General features: G+C 54.3%; 6 protein-coding genes across 6 annotated transcripts; all 6 read right to left on the bottom strand.

Moving 5' to 3' along the window:
- Positions 1-1355: 1355 nt before the first annotated feature.
- INS49_013866 (uncharacterized protein) lies at positions 1356-1741 on the bottom strand (the record flags this gene model as incomplete). Its single annotated transcript, XM_043174559.1, has 2 exons — positions 1356-1514; positions 1616-1741. The coding sequence occupies 2 exons, from the start codon at positions 1739-1741 to the stop codon at positions 1356-1358; spliced, it is 285 nt and encodes a 94-aa protein (XP_043021504.1).
- A 1462-nt stretch (positions 1742-3203) lies between these two features.
- On the bottom strand, positions 3204-4501 carry INS49_013865 (uncharacterized protein; the record flags this gene model as incomplete). The annotated part of the gene is made up of 2 exons (XM_043174558.1): positions 3204-3403; positions 3475-4501. The coding sequence occupies 2 exons, from the start codon at positions 4499-4501 to the stop codon at positions 3204-3206; spliced, it is 1227 nt and encodes a 408-aa protein (XP_043021503.1).
- A 1292-nt stretch (positions 4502-5793) lies between these two features.
- On the bottom strand, positions 5794-6207 carry INS49_013864 (uncharacterized protein; the record flags this gene model as incomplete). The annotated part of the gene is made up of 1 exon (XM_043174557.1): positions 5794-6207. One exon carries the CDS (start codon positions 6205-6207, stop codon positions 5794-5796), a length of 414 nt encoding a protein of 137 aa, XP_043021502.1.
- A 1252-nt stretch (positions 6208-7459) lies between these two features.
- On the bottom strand, positions 7460-9021 carry INS49_013863 (uncharacterized protein; the record flags this gene model as incomplete). The annotated part of the gene is made up of 3 exons (XM_043174556.1): positions 7460-8669; positions 8727-8853; positions 9006-9021. The coding sequence occupies 3 exons, from the start codon at positions 9019-9021 to the stop codon at positions 7460-7462; spliced, it is 1353 nt and encodes a 450-aa protein (XP_043021501.1).
- Positions 9022-12327: 3306 nt separating this feature from the next.
- INS49_013862 (uncharacterized protein) lies at positions 12328-12600 on the bottom strand (the record flags this gene model as incomplete). Its single annotated transcript, XM_043174555.1, has 2 exons — positions 12328-12458; positions 12525-12600. 2 exons carry the CDS (start codon positions 12598-12600, stop codon positions 12328-12330), a joined length of 207 nt encoding a protein of 68 aa, XP_043021500.1.
- A 2892-nt stretch (positions 12601-15492) lies between these two features.
- INS49_013861 (uncharacterized protein) lies at positions 15493-16772 on the bottom strand (the record flags this gene model as incomplete). The annotated part of the gene is made up of 2 exons (XM_043174554.1): positions 15493-16180; positions 16273-16772. The coding sequence occupies 2 exons, from the start codon at positions 16770-16772 to the stop codon at positions 15493-15495; spliced, it is 1188 nt and encodes a 395-aa protein (XP_043021499.1).
- Between the last annotated feature and the right edge of the window lie 209 nt (positions 16773-16981).

Below are 16981 nucleotides of genomic sequence, written 5' to 3'. Positions count from 1 at the left end.
GATCCAGACCTGATCTTCGGAGGTAATTACTTGTACCTTCGGAGCTACGTTGATGGCGTTGTTTATAGTATGCTTCTCTCGATCCATCAGCAGAATGCAATAGCCGGCTTCGGAGAGCTGCATGGGGGTATGGTAGCCGAACCAGCTGGCGCAAATGCCAATAGTCATTTTTTTTCGGGAGAGGAGGGGGTGAACTGCGTTGTAAATGAACAATTGTAAGAAGGCCAGGCATCTATACTACTTTGAGCTTACATATGTTAAGCATTTAAATAAGAGTCTCTTTATACCTACATATTCATTTAATCATAGCATCTCACCGGAGCTGTTAAGGCACAAGGTTAAGACTATCATATTCAAGATGGCCGGTAGCGAATGTGTAGATTTTGGACTATTTATTTACAATCTATCTGTTTTCCCCTTCTTTCCCAAATTAAATAAACTCCCTCTTACCCACTTTTTTTTAACATTTTCGGTTTTTCTCGGCCTTTTTTTTTTTTTGGTGTTTTTCCATTATGAGGTGTGAGAGTGGTGGACCACCAAGCTACCTTTTAAAAATAGGTAGTGGTTGTGGTGCAGGCACTGCAGCGGTTATGACCACAGCCAGCCCGAGAGCAAGTGTAAGGGTGATAGCGGCAATCGTTATTACTGTAGCACTCGCAGCAGTTCCACGTTGTTATCGCTCCCCCGCGTGGTCTTCCAGGGGCTTCAACGAAAGCCGTGGGCTGTTCGTGGTCCAGCACCCAGGTTGACGGAAAGATGGAAGACATTTTGCTGTTGCTTACCTTGGTAGCTAAAATCCGAGTTGTGTTTCAGGTTGATCTTAGTGTGTGGGGAAGAGTTGTTGGGATGTCAGTGATGATGCAGAGTAGTAGTAGTTTAGAAGCTGAGAAGAAACAACATATGGAGATATATATATCAGAGACCATTTCTTTCACAAGGGTGATTTGAGCAGGAATTCTTGGACTTTATCGATGACAAAACGAAATATTCGAATAATGCTTTGTTTCATCTGGCGGCAATAAGTAAGTACTTGTCTTGTTCGGGAGCTCTGCCGAGGATTGAGGATCTTTATGAGTTTGTAAGCTGAGACGGCAAGTCCTTTCTATGAGCGTTGTAGTAGCTACTCCCTTCAGCATCAACTCATCATCAATGTTGCTACTGTCAGGGCCGCCCCAAGAATGAATGATTCATTCAAAATATTACTGCCAACATCCTAAAACGACACAGTAAAGACATTATCTTCTGCTCCCAAGGTTCAAAGTAATAGGGGCCAGCCTTGGTTACAACAAAGCAGTTCTTTCAAGCTAAGCAATTGTTTCCCACGTGAACTTGAAGTTTTCCCCTGGTAATTATGCTCAGTTGATCCCCACGACGTCCTCCTCAGACAGGTCTTCAAGGAACTCCTCGGCGAAATCCTCTTCTAAAAGGTCCTCTTCGGAGAAATCTTCTTCAAAGAAGCCTAGCTCAGATCCCTCAATCTCGGGTGCCACTAACCTATTTCCGTCGTTACGGCACTAAGCATCTCTGTTAGTTGAGCAGACATCAAATATACGCGGGCTTTTAGTATAGCCTACATGCCGACTTGGTGCACGTAATCATATGTAGGTGAACTTACGCAGCCGCTGATGATGTTGCCTCCGCAGCTCCCAGCCCTGGAGTCGGTGCGGCAGGCGTAGGTCAAGCCCGTAAAGCTGTTTCCGTACCTGGTGAAGGTGATGGGGGCTGGACTGCACGAGAACATGCCATCGTTGCAAACATTGAGGGTAGTGGTAAGGCCATCGACGACCCTGCAGTTGGTATCATACACGTCCCCTTGTGATTTAGATACTGATTAGCCCCGTTGTAGATTCATTTGCAGTAAAATCTGCAGATTATCCAGCATCCGTAGGGAGATCGTTTTTAGCCTAGGATGGGCAAGGTGAGATGCGCAAACTCACATCTAGAAACGCCATTGCCTAGGTTGCGCACATGGCCAACACCATACTAGTAGTTGAAGCCAGGACAAATGGCACTGACGCTGGCGGCAGAGCCCAAAACGGTGAGCACAGTGAACTTGGAGGTAGAAAATCGCATTTTTAAATTGATGGGTGGTGGTGAGGTAGTCAGGGCTTTGGAGCAACGATTGTCTGCTGGAATGTTTGGTTTGTATCATGCCTAGAGTCACTATATCATTCCTGATGAAACCTTGAGCGGCTATGGCGGGTCAAAGGCTCCCGCGCAAAATTCTCGTCGAGGTCGAATAACCACCCAAGAGCAGTCACAACGCCACAATCCACCCGTTTTGGACATGGTCAGAAAGAGAAGTGACATGGTGTTCATGCAATGCGCTCCTTCACTTGACATGAGGGGCGCAAAGGCTGGGCAGCAGCATCTCACGTCCCACGTGCACCGATTCGACGCTCTCTATGCTTCGGCTAGATTTGCCGCACTGACATGTTGGGAACAGAGTTCACAGAAGAGGCGAGCGAGCGTCAAATCCGGTGACTAACAGCAATGCTCTTAAAGCCTCGTTGGTGACAGAGCAAAGGCTTGCCAAGACTCGAGAAAATCCACCGAGATGCGATTTTAGGAGCTGCGATTGACCAAAGCACGATTTGGAGGGGTACGAGGCCTGAGTTGTTGTTCCGCAGAGGACTTGAGCAATACCAGCGCCGCAAGCATCGCCAGGTAACACAACCAAGGCGACGGTGAATTGTACAAAGTGTCGAACATTCGCAACGTTTCGCCACGAGGCACACATGGATATGCGTGTCATTTTTCTTTTGAAACAAGGCTTTACATTGTCATTTGTTTGGAGTGGCTGTCAGCATGCCAAACAAAAGGCCTACCGAAACCCCACGTCCCGCCCAAAACCACCAAAACCCTTCGAGTTCATATGAGAACCCGAATTGTTGGTAGTATGTGCTCGATTCCAATTATGGGATGTTGAAAACCAGAACCTGGCTCCAATGGTATCAGGCTCATAGCTAGAATCTAAGATTACAGTAGGTAAATAAATGGAAGTACTGCGATGTATTGATTGTGCTACTACTGAGCTGTGTACGGTCTTTGCATTCTGACAGAGTGGATTCCCAGCCACCACCGAGGCCATTGTATGGTACCCCGAACCACTCTTTGCTGAGATGTTACCGGCTTAGTGCCATGAGTCACAAGGGGCTGTGCAACATTCCCACATGTCTTCTCCTGCCTCGAGTGCCCACCAGTCAATGAGCTGCCACCGCCGGCGCCTCTCCGTACAGCTGCTTGTTGATGTCTACTGCCTTCTTGTGGACGCTGGCCTGATAGTCGAGCAGTCGGATGTCCTCATCGTTCTCTAGTACCTTCTCGAGTGCTGCGAGGTTGTCCCTTGCCTCCGCAGTCCGCTCGATGAGGGTTTTGATCGCGGGGTCGGGCACGTCACCAGCTTTTTGGCTGTCGTTGATGCTTTGGACGGCCTGTGTGACTTTCGCGTCGGGATCAGGAATAGAATTTGACAGTTCCTGCCAGTGCCGTAGCGCTTCAGGAGGGATTCGGCATTGAGCCCCATGAACTGCTCGACAATGTGCACGGCGCATCGCGCGGTGCCAACACCCAGTGTCCAGCCGGATCCTCCGTGCCCGTAGTTGTGCACTAGGGGAAATTTAGTTTCAACGTTGTCGTCGGCCCTCACCTTGACATTCCTCTTGGTGAAAGGCCGGAGGCCTTGGGCGAAGGGAAAGCCGGGGACGGGCCCGGCATGGCGCAGGCGGGGGATAAAGTCGCCCGCCCGGTCCCACATGACCTCGACCTCGATCGAGTCCTGCGAGAGCTTGTCTGTGGCCTCGGGCTGGATGATCGAGCCGACGTAGAGGACGTCGTCGCTGCGCGGGACGATGAAAACGGTCTTGGTTGGGTTTCCGTTCAAGTCTCTCTGCGCGGGGACGAGGAAGGCGTCGTTGAGGTGGCGGAACTCGCCCTTGCGCGTGTTGCCGATGCGCCTGATGGCGCCGCGGACGGGGTATACGTCATCATCACCGGCCAGCTCCTTCGCTCCCAGGCCGGTGGCGTTGATGATGGCGTGGGCCTTGTGTTCCTCGAGCAGCTTCTCGCCAAAACCCCTAATGAGGCCCTTGAATGGTCGCGTCTCTAGGACTGCCCCTTTGGACTTGACAAGCGCCATGAGATAAGACATGGCCTTGTCAGTATTGATGATGGGAGCCATGTGAGTGTAGCCGCTCTTGAACTGGCCAGCCCTTTCCTTGTCAAAGTCCCGGGTCCAAGCCCAGTGCTCGGCGATAATGGTAACATGATAGCCCTTGTCGAGCAGCATCCAGGCCGGCAGGAGACCACTCACGCCGCCGCCGAGGATGAGAACGTGGCGCTTGCCGTTGGGGTTGGCTTGCTCGTTCCCCTTTACCAGGGGCTCATCATCGGTGGAGAGTTCCAGCGTCTCATACTTGACATGAGACTGCCTCTCTTGGAGAGTGACCTTGCTGGTTCGCTCAGCGGCGGGTGTGAACCCAGGTGCTTCGGGTTCAGACATGATGGATAGCGGGTAGCTGAATTGATAATGTGAAAAGTATGCGTTGTCTGGGATTAAAGATGTTTTGAGCGTGGTAGCATGGAATGATGGTGCTGCTCGCTGATGAGATGGGAGGAATGAAGAGCGGCACTGGGAGGAAAATATATCTCAAATGTCCCTTTTTATAACTGTTCATAGGTCTATGCTTGCTACGGCGCACTTGCCCACAACTGCGTATGTGGCGCTTTCGAAGTCGGCGCTCACAGGTTACACAATTGCACAATTGCACCAGTCTCACTTTGATGCTGGGCAGTCGCCGACGCATCTCGATATATCTTGTGCCCTCACGGCAGTGATCTTCGCAACGAGGTGCATCCTCCAGCCTCGACGTTTGGCCCATTTCCAAGCCATCGCCAACCTCACTCGTTTATGTGCTCAAGGGGCGAGGGCGCTGACAGAAGCCAACCGCCAACCCCCTCTCGTACTCCCGAATGCCCAACGGCGTGGCCGGAAAATATTCAGCTTGGTGAGGCTTGCAGGGAGCTCACCTGATCTTTATGGGAACACAAACGCGAGTCTCCAGATAGCGGGAAAGATGTGTGCTTGCATCACGGACCCGAGACGAGCTTCATGCAAAGCACCGGACTCACCTGGATAGGCAGCCAGCTCGAAGGGGAAACGGGGGTGTAGCTGGCCCCCGGATGTCAACCAACCACAGTTATGGACGTGCATACGAATTCCGCAAAATTAATCGGTCGCCGACCAAAGGTGCCAAGGGTTCCACCAAGGTAGAGACCTTTCAGTCGGCCGTGGAAACTCTCAAAGACTCCATGCAAGCCAGTCATCATTTGTCGCGATCGGCATATCAGTGTCAAGCTGAAGAACGAGGGGATGGTGACAGATGTTAGGCTGTTCGCGATCTCATTCGAGAATGGATGTCGGCTGCGTATATTAAGGCTGGCAAGTGTTATTAGTTTCAGAGCGAGATTGGGCATGGCAATTCCGACTGGGTAAGACTGTTAATGTGGCACCTGGGAGACATGGGAGCCCAAAAGAAAGACGAAGAGCTTCAACGCTACGATACATTATCATTGCGAGTAGTCTGTAGACGGTATTGGATGGATGGTTATGAGATACTGTTGTTTACAAGCGATATACAAGGACATACAGGGACTTTGGATGTACTTTCAAGCCATTTCTGGCGTTTTTTAGGCACACGTTGCTGTCATTTTGCTGGCACCTGTATTCCTGGCCCTGTCCCTGTCCCTTGAATTGGTGTACAGAGAACTCCAGACTCGGTTCCCACCCAAGATTTACTCCTTCGGAAATTCACCAACAATCCAGGTGTATCCATCCAAATCCTTGAACTGGATCCACTTCGGTTGTCCAGGCAATTCCTTCCATTGTCCAAGCTTGTACCGATGCTTATGTTGGTCAAGCACCTTCTTGACATTGTCGACATCTTGGACGAGGAGGTTGACGCTGACCGTGTGCTCGCCACCGGAGGGCTTGGAGGACATGGCCGTGATGAACTCAATGCAAGTGTTGTATAGGGGAAAAGTGGCTTTCTTGCCGTCCGGTGAGAGTCGTGATGGTGCCTCGGAGTCGGGTCGACCGAAGACATCGCAGAGGAAGCGGTGTGTATTTTCGGCGGATTGGACCCCTAGCTCAAGGGCATTGAGCACACACATTGGGGGCTGTTGGGGAGCTTTGTTCTGTGCTGGCATCTTGCCTCGTTGAGGTGGCTTGAGTTTTGTGTTAGATGGGTGTGGACCGTTGTCTTGTGAGTGATCCGATCTTTGTGGTATGTGTCATGTTGAGGAAGAAGGATGGAAAGCAGACAGGTCTCCTGGAACTTTCTGGCTTGATGTATTCTTTTCCAACCCTGGTGAATTGCTCAGTCAATCACTGCAATGAGTGAACAAGGGGAGTTAAGTAACACTTTAACATGCCTACCTAGGTAGGGGCCCCCGGTTGTGCGGGCCCGGCTGAGGGGAGACTATTGCTGTGCTTCGATTTGATCCCTGGACCATTCAGTCACATCTTCCTGTGACAAGATCTAACATCATCCCTCAGTACTTTCTTGGCATATTCCCTGCCATCCCAGCCATGCTGACCTCTAGGCCCAAGCTGTGGATGAACAACGTTGCCCTGAGGTGAAGAGAGGACCTGTATATATGTATGTGACTGTATTAATAGAACTCCAGTGCATATGGAACACCTTTGAGTCGGATGACATCTATGATACGGCCTCTTGCGTACTATGGGATATGTTAATGATACCTGTGTTCAAATATTGGTCTTCTTGGCCTCGTCATATAGCCATGGATACCTGGCAAGTCTTCAAAAGTCCTGGGAGCTCTACCCGTACCAAGGGACCGATTCACAAATGTACTTTTTATCCCTCAAGAGCTGTATTTCCAGTTTTGCATCATGGTTCTCTCTTCGGGCCTGGTCTGTATTTATGCGGCATTTTCATGTAGTCATTACAAGTGACCATGGTGACTGTCGTCTTTGTTGTTGTCATAGTTGGTAGGGAGTTGGTCATCTGGGTTTGGAGCAAATGACAATGAGCAAGCCTTTGGTCTGAAGTCCACCCATCTGTGCTGACAAATATTCTCTAAACGTTTTGTCACAAGTGGTAGTGATTGTGGAAATATTGGCTTGTCATATTCCCCATCCAGATCTTTCACCCTTAGAGTCAAATTTTTGATTTTCCACTCCATCAACAGCTGCTTCATGTTGCCATCCATTGTGTTGTGATTCTCTTCGGTGCAAGAATTCGGCAGCTGTACTTCAGAGCCCTCCAGACCGGATGTCTCGTTTCACCAGCCGGCAATGACCTTGTCCTTGATAAGACTCTGACAAATTGAGAGCATATCTTTTACGAGATTAGGGAGCAGTGGTGTTTTCATAACATGGTTATGATTAAGAAATATGTCACGCTTGTCAAAAATGGGTATCATTCCTCCACCTTCCTCATGGCTGATGCGCAGCCCCCCACGTCTTCCTCACCCCACCTTCTCCCTCCCCCGTCGGCGTCGCGGGCGGTGGCGTCACGATAAACTCGATAAACTCGATCGTCTCGCTCAGAGCCCTGGGCCTCGTAACACCACCGCAAGCGGGCCGTAAAGACTCCGGAACCGCACGGATCTCCTCAACCTCCGCGCCGCCACCGAGCAGAGCTCGACTCGCCTCGCTCACGTTCCTCTGCCGCGTATCCTCGTCGACCCCCTCCTGGCTGTCGTCATCGTTGTTATCGTCTCCTCCCTCCTCGGGCATGGACCCCACTGCGCCCCTCTCGCTGCCGTCGCTCGGCGCCCGCCCGAGGCTGTCCCGGACGGACTTGGCGCTGGGCACGGCCCCGCCGCCCACGGCGATTGCCGGCGGCTCACCCCCCGCCATAACGCTATCCAGGCTTGACGACCTGCTCCCCTTGCCCCAGCCGAAGGCCTGGCCGAGGGCGTCGTCCACGTCATTCTTGAATTTCTGCTGCTGTTGCTGCTGTGCCGCGGTGCGTTCTGTGTTGGACTGCGCACGGCTGCGGGTCAGGGGCGCGCTGCTGCTGCGTGCTCCGCCTCCGATGGACCCCTGGCTCGTCCGCTGCTGCCTGGCGCGGTGCTGACGGACGTACTCCTCGAAGGCCGTATCGCGGGTGTGGTTGTACGACGCGCGGCGGTCCATCCCCGTGCCCGTCACGGAGATGTAGGATGCTGGCCTCTTCGGGATGACCAGGTCGGCTACCTCATTGGGCGGCGACTGCGGCTGTGACTCGGAGATTGTGGTGATACCGCCCAAGAGGGCGGATGATGAGTTGGCCCGGCTCCGGCTGGCTTGCTCGTTCGCCGCGTCCACGTCGTTCGTCAGGCTAAAGTTGAGGCGTCCGCCAACCTTGACAAACGAGGACCCTCGCGGTCGAGTTTCGGTAGGGGCGGGCTCTGCTGATGGTGCTGTTGGGGGTGGTGATGTGATGTCGACGGCATTGCCCAGTGCTATCTCCCTGGAGGCCCAAGACGCGCGAAGCTCGACATCCCAGTCATCGGACTCGTTGCGGGAGTGGAGGAACTTTTCTTTGCGGTCGCTCTTGAAGCCGAAAGGCTTGACGTTGCCTGGGTGGTCATAGTCGTCGTATTGGGCGAGGCATCTCCAGATCCAGGCCGCGTATGAGCCGAGAGCGAGTACGGGAATACTGTTGCTTGGTCATCAGCATGAACATCCGGATGAGGAACCGTTGGGCCGTTCTTACATCAAGAGACCGTGGATGACCTGCGTCCCAGTTGTCCAGCTGGAGAGGTCCGTGTCTGACATTAATCCTCCCATGATCATGGACACGATGATTCCCGTGAGCTTGACAAGGCTGGAGATGACCATCTCTTTCGGTGTCAGGGCCTCAGCAAATGTCCTGAAAATCTCAAATGCCGTACATAATATCGAAATGGCTGCGAAGCCAATAGTTATTGATTCCCATCTAACCTGGCCATCAGCTTATACATGTTCATACTGATAAATGGTCTGCAGTACTTACGCAATTGCCGTTCCATTTGTTTCGTCGGAGACGCCTATGGCGTTGGCTAGGAGGTATGCTGATATACCTGTGAGGACGATATAAAGCGAGATCTGTATCAGCCAGGAGGGCACGAGGACCATAAGCCGCCATTGGGCCCGGTCGAATTTAGCCTGATCGCGGTGGTGCGCCATCGTCGTGGCCCCTGTCCAGAAGATGGGTGGGTGGTGTCTGCTTCGTGTGACCGGAGCTAGCTGATGTCGTGAGAAGCTTAACCAGACGCCGAGAGACGTGGGAATACGGGATATCGAAGAGTGCCGGAGCTATATAGTTGCGATGGACATGTGCCTCGAGTCTTACTTATGGCAGGAAGCAAGAAATGATTTAAAAGAAAAACAAAAAGGGCGGTGACGGTAACACCTCAGGACGGGGCGCTCTAAAACGACGCAGGATTTTAGCACTGCTAAGAATACGGCATCCCCAGATTTTGGGGAGAACAAAGAACGTACACAGCCCACTTTTGGATGCCCACAGCCCGATGCAATGGAATCGGGTCCCGGCTGGAGAAGGAAATTGAAGCTTCGACGACTGTGCTGAGGCGAGGCGTGCCCAGTGCCCACTAGGCTGCCACATTCCGAGAAGATGGAGCCAAGCCACCGGGGCAGGGCTGGTGGCCCGGCCGACTCATCAGCGACGAGAGACAGATATGAAGGTTCAGTGGGCAAATGACGCGAAGCAACAGACGCTCTGAGCATGTTGAGATCCGGCGACCAGGGGCGGCTCCACCTTCACGATATTTGACATCAAGGCCGCGCAAGCCCCCGGCCGGACAGTATTGTGTCTTTGCGACTGAGCGCATCTCGCCCGAGAATCATGACAGGCGGTCAGTCATGTTGTTTCTTGACGGCCAAGGGGGAAGGAATGATGTGCGATGCCATTGCGGCTGAGCTCATTAGCTTTCCTGACCTGCGTCCGGCATGTTTGGTGTCGGGGCGGACAAACACCACAGGCGTGGAACTTGGCACGGCCCAAGCGAACGGGTAGGATTCACGCATGGGTGGAGCCTCTTCACAAGGCAGATGTGACTCTGGTAGATTCTGGCGCGTCTTGCGTTGAAAAGGGCTGGGGACCCGGAAGCTTTGTTGAGGGCAAAATGCAGATCGCAGACAGCGTTTGCGATCCTTCAGGATGACATCGCAGCAGACAGCAGCAGCAACAACAAGGAGCTCCGCTCCATTCCCGGCCGCTGGTGGCCAATCCCCAAATGACAGCGAATCTCCGTAGGCAAAGTTCCGGGCTGACCTGGTTGGTGGCTTCTGGCAGACTGGAGCCAGTGGCTCACTGCGAGCCCACAGCGACGTGAGCCACTTCGCTCGTCAGCCGAGTCGCGCGTGGCCGGGCGGATCCGTTCTGCGCTGGCGTGTCTTGATGAGGCTCATTTACAGCCGCTGCGTGCCGGCACTGCAGAGGACTGTGAAATCCCGGTCCTAAAAATAGACATGCACCTGGGCAGCCCGAGCTCATGAATGGGCACGGACGGCTTTGGCCGTCTGCTCCGGAGCGAACAGCCACAATCCTACCGGCGGTCCTTGATCAGACTCCAGTGCCTCCTCAGAATGCTGATGAAGAAGGTGAGAGCTGCAGACGTCGACGAGGGACCCGCCGCTCTTGTTTTTGATTGATTGATTCGGTTGGAAAGTGGATGAACAGACAGACGGATTTGACGGATGGGGATTGCACGTTTCACCAGGAAATAAGCATGTACGGAGGTATCGTGCAAAAGGCCACTGCCTGTGAGACCCTGCAGCAGAGGCAGACGCCAGTGGAACCCACCCTACTGTACCGCACACCCTGTCCGAGTTTGCCTTAGCCTGCCCCAAAAACCGACGTGTCTCGGGTCAACCACGTGGAGTCGACGGAGACGCGACAGACGACCTCATCGTGGGAACACCATCGCGGCAACGCCTCACTGGCGGGGTGCACCGTGAGGAGACTGATCGGCGACGACGCGAAATACCTGACGACAACAACAAGAGTGCTCTGCAGTCAACATCGATCGCTCATTCAATTCCCAACCTTGGCTGCTTGAACGCGCCATCACACGCAGGCCGTCTCTGGACAATGGAAACTTGCTACCGGCAAGCACTCAGCGCCAAGGTTCAATCGAGCCTGTTTTGGAGCCATCGGTGAGCAGATTGTGTCCAACTCAACTAAGCTCGGACGCCTAACACCACGATTCGATGCACTTCAGATCGTCGCCCAGTTCTCATCCTTGTGTCCTCAGAGCAGTGGCTAACCTGGTAACTGAGCCTTAATTATAAGGACCTTCTGAATTACTCGACCAAAGGACCCGCGAAATGATGTTCGGGTCTCTCCCACATCCAACCGGAAAACCCACTGCGGAAGAAGTTGGAGCTGAGACTGGGTTGTGTCGACTCAGCCAGTCCACAACACAGCAATATCACATGACGGACACTCCCATTGAGGAGCAGGCCTCCGTCGGTGACTGACTGTTCTGTGTTCCTGAAACGCCATCAGCATGGAAGACCTCGACCAGGACAGCCCTGGTTCTACACCGAAGGCCCAGGGTGGAGGGTGCGTGTTCAGGGGAGCGGACAGCATCACTCAACACTCGAGACTCTCAACCCCCAGGGTTCTACCCGCCATTTCACGGTAGGCGTGCTGTGCAAAGAGCGAGACCTGTTTCGTGTTGCTTCTCACCTCGCGCGCATTTCCATTTTCGGAAGTTCACCCTCAAAGTTCGACTGCAATGGATATCCGTGAAGTCCTGCAGCCAAGGGCTGGCAGAGTAATGTTCTGATCCCAACAGGCGTGTGGCAGGTGGCAAAGCTGTTGTCAAAGCTCGCCTTGTAGAGCACACACATATTGAAGCAATGACACTCAGACCGGCACGAGAGGTGAGCTACGACACCGACTGGCAAGTCATGAAAGCGAGTGTGGTATTTCGGAAGAATGGGTTGGGCAACGCCACAAGTGACCGTGTTGAATGAATTCGCCGTTCGTTTAAAAGATACCACAACGTACTACTGCCCCCGACGTCTCCTCCCCTTTCCTTCCCCTCCTCGCCTTTCCTTTCCCTCCTCTGTTTGACGCCATCTACGGGGACGGGGGGTAATCTAGACCCCCCGGGCCACCCGGTCCAAAGCTCCATTAACAATAATAATGCGGTATTGTGTAGGCTGCGCGAGCCATCACAAGATCCCGTCTCTACCGCCAGGCCACCAAGCTAGGGGATCATCGTGAGGGTTGATGGCCTCACGTTGCCCTTGGCGACGTCCTCGGACCCTCTTCCACGCTCTTCTCGTTTCATGAACCGGGTCGTTTAAAGGCCCTTGGCGACGGAGTCGAGGTAGACGCCGGCTGTGTCGAAGGCGACGACGGATCCGTCCTGGGCGGTCATGGCCGGCTGTGAGGTGGTTGGCTGGCCACCTGCGGCTTGGCGCTTGACAACCACTGGAGATATCATGGTCAGTATGAGGACTTCAAGATCCGTTGATGCTCTTCTGTCATTGAACTCACAGTCTTCCTCTCCCTTGAGAGGGGCCGCGATGGCAGCGGCGAAGAGAGTGACGAAGGTCAAGAGTGTGAACTGCATCTTGGCTAGGCTTGTTGGAATGTCGGCCGGCGACGGACTGATTACAAATTGTAGTGAATGGGGTTTGTTGGCGAAGAGAATAGAGAGAAGGACAGTACTCGGTCTCGACAATAATTCAAAAGTGGGACGGATTGGAAAGAGAGTGATGCGAGAACGGAAAGTACGGGCTAAAGAGAATGTGGTATTTGTATGTTGCCCTGGAGGGCATGAGATGCCACGGCATGTCATCTCGTCCAAGCACTCCATCTCAGACTCGGGATGAAGATCCCGTGGAATTCGAGACCAGACTTCCCCGTCACTGGACTGCACGGGGTGGGACGGCATGGGAGGGGGGATGTATAGCCCTGCGGGGCGTTGCTGGGCGAGGTACCTGCTGCTCATCATACCAGGCTCAGGACATGCCATCCCAACAGCATGTAATTGCTATACCGTACCGGTATGGCGTAGCACAGTACAGAGACGGCACTAGGCAGGGCTTAGCAAGGGCAGCACGACGCGTGCTGCGCTTCTCAGTCTCTGACCGACTGGTGACTGCCAGCCAGACACGCCAGACGGACTGAGCATGGCACAGTACGACAGTGCGTGTCAGGATGTCGACCTCGAACTGCCCAGCCGGGATGATGACATGTCTGTCGCCTATGCTCCAGCACCCGCCGACGTATTCCGGCCTCGAAGGCAGCCGGGCCTCCTGAGTATCTCCTCAGCAGGGGGCCAAGGATATGACCAAACAAGCGGCAGTGGAAGGTTGGATCGACATGTGTTCGCGTGCGTGTTGCGCCCAGTGAGGAGGATGCCCCGAATGTGTGCGCCGGCCCCGCCCCCAGTCTCCAGTTCCCCACCGAACAGAGTATGTAGACTACCGCCGCGTGCAGCCGGTTCTGCCATGAATGACGGTGTGTAGTGCAGTGCAGGCAGAAAAGCTTGGTCCTGTTTCCACTGCGGCGGGAACTCTGGAGATTGTTGGGTGTGGCCCAGCATCAGATGGAAGCGGACGACAGGGCCCTCTGGTTTGGACGGTGGGATGGTGAAACATGAGTTGTGACGGCTTGTACCTGATCAGCCTCAAGGGCCGCCAGCCACAGCGGCTGCTCACCAGGGAACGCCTGCGTGGGGCCTGCCCCCTGCTGTACGGAGTATCCTGCTCCTTTTTTCTCGAGCCAAACCAAACGGGCAACACGGGATGGAAAGCTTGGCGATGCAGTCAATCTTGCTTGAGGAGGTTGATGATCCCCGCAGAGGCTCAGGGAGCCGCATCAGGACCGCCTGCACCCACGACAGGGATCGGCAGCGCCAGCGGCCGACTCGCACGCGCTCCCAGCACCAGCAGCAGCAGCAGCAGCAGCAGCAGCAGCAGCAGCAGCAGCAGCAAGCAGCGGGCCCAGAAGCAGGGGCTTGGCGTGGGAGAAGATCAGACAGCCTAAGAAGCCCTTCCCGTCCCTTCCGTGTTTCTGGTCTGGCCGTCGGGCTTGGAACACCCTCAGCTTTCCCAACCCATCGACTTCCAGCCCAGATTCTTCGTCCTATCATCCCCCCCCCAGCTGCTGCTAATAATACTCTCACTTTTCATCATGCCGTCGGGGCGACATTCACTGCTCTCATTACACAGCAGGCTGACTGTTATCCCCTTGCGTCGGGCCGGCTTGTGACACGTGGCTGTGAAGACGTGGCTGTGAAGACGGGCGGACGGACTGACAGACACGGACACAGCAGCCAGTCACTTAGTCGGACAAAGAAAGGCACCCGCAACAGCCAGCGTCTTGCCTCCCCGACAGTAACACCGTGACACGGTTTGAAGCATGTCAAATCCACAGCAACAACAACCTCCATCCATCTCATTAGTGGAGCCACGGCTTGTCACTGATCGATCGACTGCCAATCTTGGTTTCAAGACGAAAAGCCAGCAGCAATGCCAAGGAGCAGATGAACCCCGTCAAGGCACACTTCAATACGCTGGTACTGCACCTGGGGCCATGGTCATTATTACTGCCTGCACAGCCTGCCCTCACCGTCTCGTCATGGACAGGGAGCCAAGAGTCTGTCGACCCAGAGAACAGCCTGTCGATCGCCGGCGTCTCAGTTTGAAGGCCCTAGTGCCAAGATGCCACCCGCCCTGGCCGCCCTGGTGCTCGTCTCCGGCCCTGGATGACGACGCTCTTTGTTCCCGACCACCGCAAGCTTTGTCTTTGTCATCCAAGTTGTCACTGGGTGAACCACCGTTCTTTCTACCTGTGCAGGTAGCATACTGTCAGTCAAAGGCGAAGACGGATGTTGTCGATCCCGAAGCCTCTCCCAAGACAGCGGTACTGGCTCGAGTCAGTGGCAGGGCAGGATGCACCGCGACGTGTTTGGGCGACTTGGTCCTCCCATCTTATACCTCCTATCTCAGCTATCACACTCCTTCCACTCTGTCGGGGTATCACAATCCGTCTCTTGACTCGCTGGAGGCCTTTGTCGAAGTGCTCTAGGGGTTGCCGCTACAGGAGGCTACGCACACCCTGACTGTCCACGATGGCTTAATGACAACAGGGTGAACATAGCGGTATGCTCGACTCCTGATTGCGCCATGTTTCCTGTCATGGCCACCAACATTGGCGAGCGCCACTCTGAAGATCCGGGTCAACGCCCATCAGGTGGCGATCATTTTGGGAACGAGCACATTACGGTGTCAGTATTCAAATATTTAAAGATCCCGAGGACCATGTTGGCTGCCGCCTTACTTTACAATATGCCATCGACATATCGCCAGGGACGACTACACAGAGACAACAACATTATGGCTGCATCCCCCCCCCAAAAAAAAAAAAATGCCTACAGGTCATCAGTTCAGAAGGCCAAAGCCGCCAGCAAAGAATCCCCATCGCACTCGGAACAAGTCTTCAGGGGGCCTCTCGCCTACTGACAACAATCGTTCTTCGCGCCAATCGGGCAAATGGCATCGACCGCCTTGTTGATGAACGACTGGTTCTTGTGATCCTCGAGATACTCGAGAGTGATCTTCTCTAGCTTCCTCATCATAGTGTAGTCCTCGAGGCCAATCTCGTGTGACCTGAGGTTTGGGTTGAACCGGAGGTACTTCATCCTCGCGTACTTTTGTCGGGTATTCAGCAGGGTCGAATAATGCCTCGAGAAGTCCTTTCCCTTGGCGTTGGCGTTGGTGGCAAAGCTCATGACCGACCCGGCCGTTTCCAGGAGGCGGACTGCGGGTATATAATCGGCGACCCACGAGCCGCCGGGCCGCACGTAACCAGTCCCAAGGCTGATGAGGCACGACACGTCTGGTTCGTCCTCGTTGGGCCCCACAAGCTCGAACCGGTTGTACCACACCTGGTCTATCGGACAGTTGTTCAGAAGGCCGCCGTCCCAGAACGTCAGCGGCTTCTGGCCAGGTACTTCCCACTTGACCTCAGGGAAGTAGGTTGGCGCTGCAGACGTTGCGAGCGCCGCCATACCGATAGTAATACCCTTGCCCCCAGCCTTCACCATATCATTGACTTTAGACCTGGTGGCGGGCGAGTCGCCGGGCTGGTACGATTTCATCAGTACTGTCTCGGCCTGACTATGGGCGGTAGTGCAGAGGAACCTGGGAGTATCCGGTCAATATCTGCGTCCAGGTTCGCAAAAGAGAGTGGGGGGGGGGGGGGGAGGGACAGTTGATGGGAGCTTGGGACCTACATCCCGCCAGCCTTCTTGTGAAACAGAGGCGCCTGCCGCTTCTTCTGCTTGTCATTGTCATCAAGCCCAAACCTCTCCACGACGCTGTCGACAGCCTTTCGCAACGGCTCGGCGTCAAAGCGAGTGCTCGTGAACAGCAACTTTCCGTTGTTGACGTAAGATGCGCCCGGCAGCCAGCTGATATTCCAGCCCCATATCTTGGGGCTGAAGACCTGCTTGGCGATCTTGTAGTACTGCTTGCAGGCCTCATCCGCGCTCATCCGCAACCTGAACAGCATGATTCCGATTATGCCGCCGGTGCTGGTGCCGGCCGCCAGCTCGAAAAAGTCGACCGGGAGGCAGGGCTCTTCCGACCCCGGATTGACCCTGTCCCTCACCCTCCACATGATCTCCCTGAGCATGACCAGGGAAGCAATCCCTCGGACGCCACCGCCGTCGAGTGCGAGCAGGCGGACGCCATTTGGGTGCTTCTTGGATGGTAGTTGCGACACGAGTGACATGATCGAGAAGCAGGCTTTGGTTTTGGAGAAAATGTTTCGCTTCGTAGTCTATTGTGGACACTTTGACCCTAAGATGAACGGCCTGAGCCAGCAAGAGCCCAAGTATGCTCTTGGTTGCATGTGCATTCCGAGGCTTGCGGTCATATATCTGCATGGAACATCCAACCTCGACTCAGCTCAGCTTAGCTAGGACCCTGAGCTGAAGACTC

The sequence above is a fragment of the Diaporthe citri genome (genome assembly GCF_014595645.1).
Source record: "Diaporthe citri strain NFHF-8-4 chromosome Unknown scaffold_7, whole genome shotgun sequence".
NCBI lineage: Eukaryota > Fungi > Ascomycota > Sordariomycetes > Diaporthales > Diaporthaceae > Diaporthe > Diaporthe citri.
This window is presented reverse-complemented; position numbering and strand designations above follow the sequence as displayed.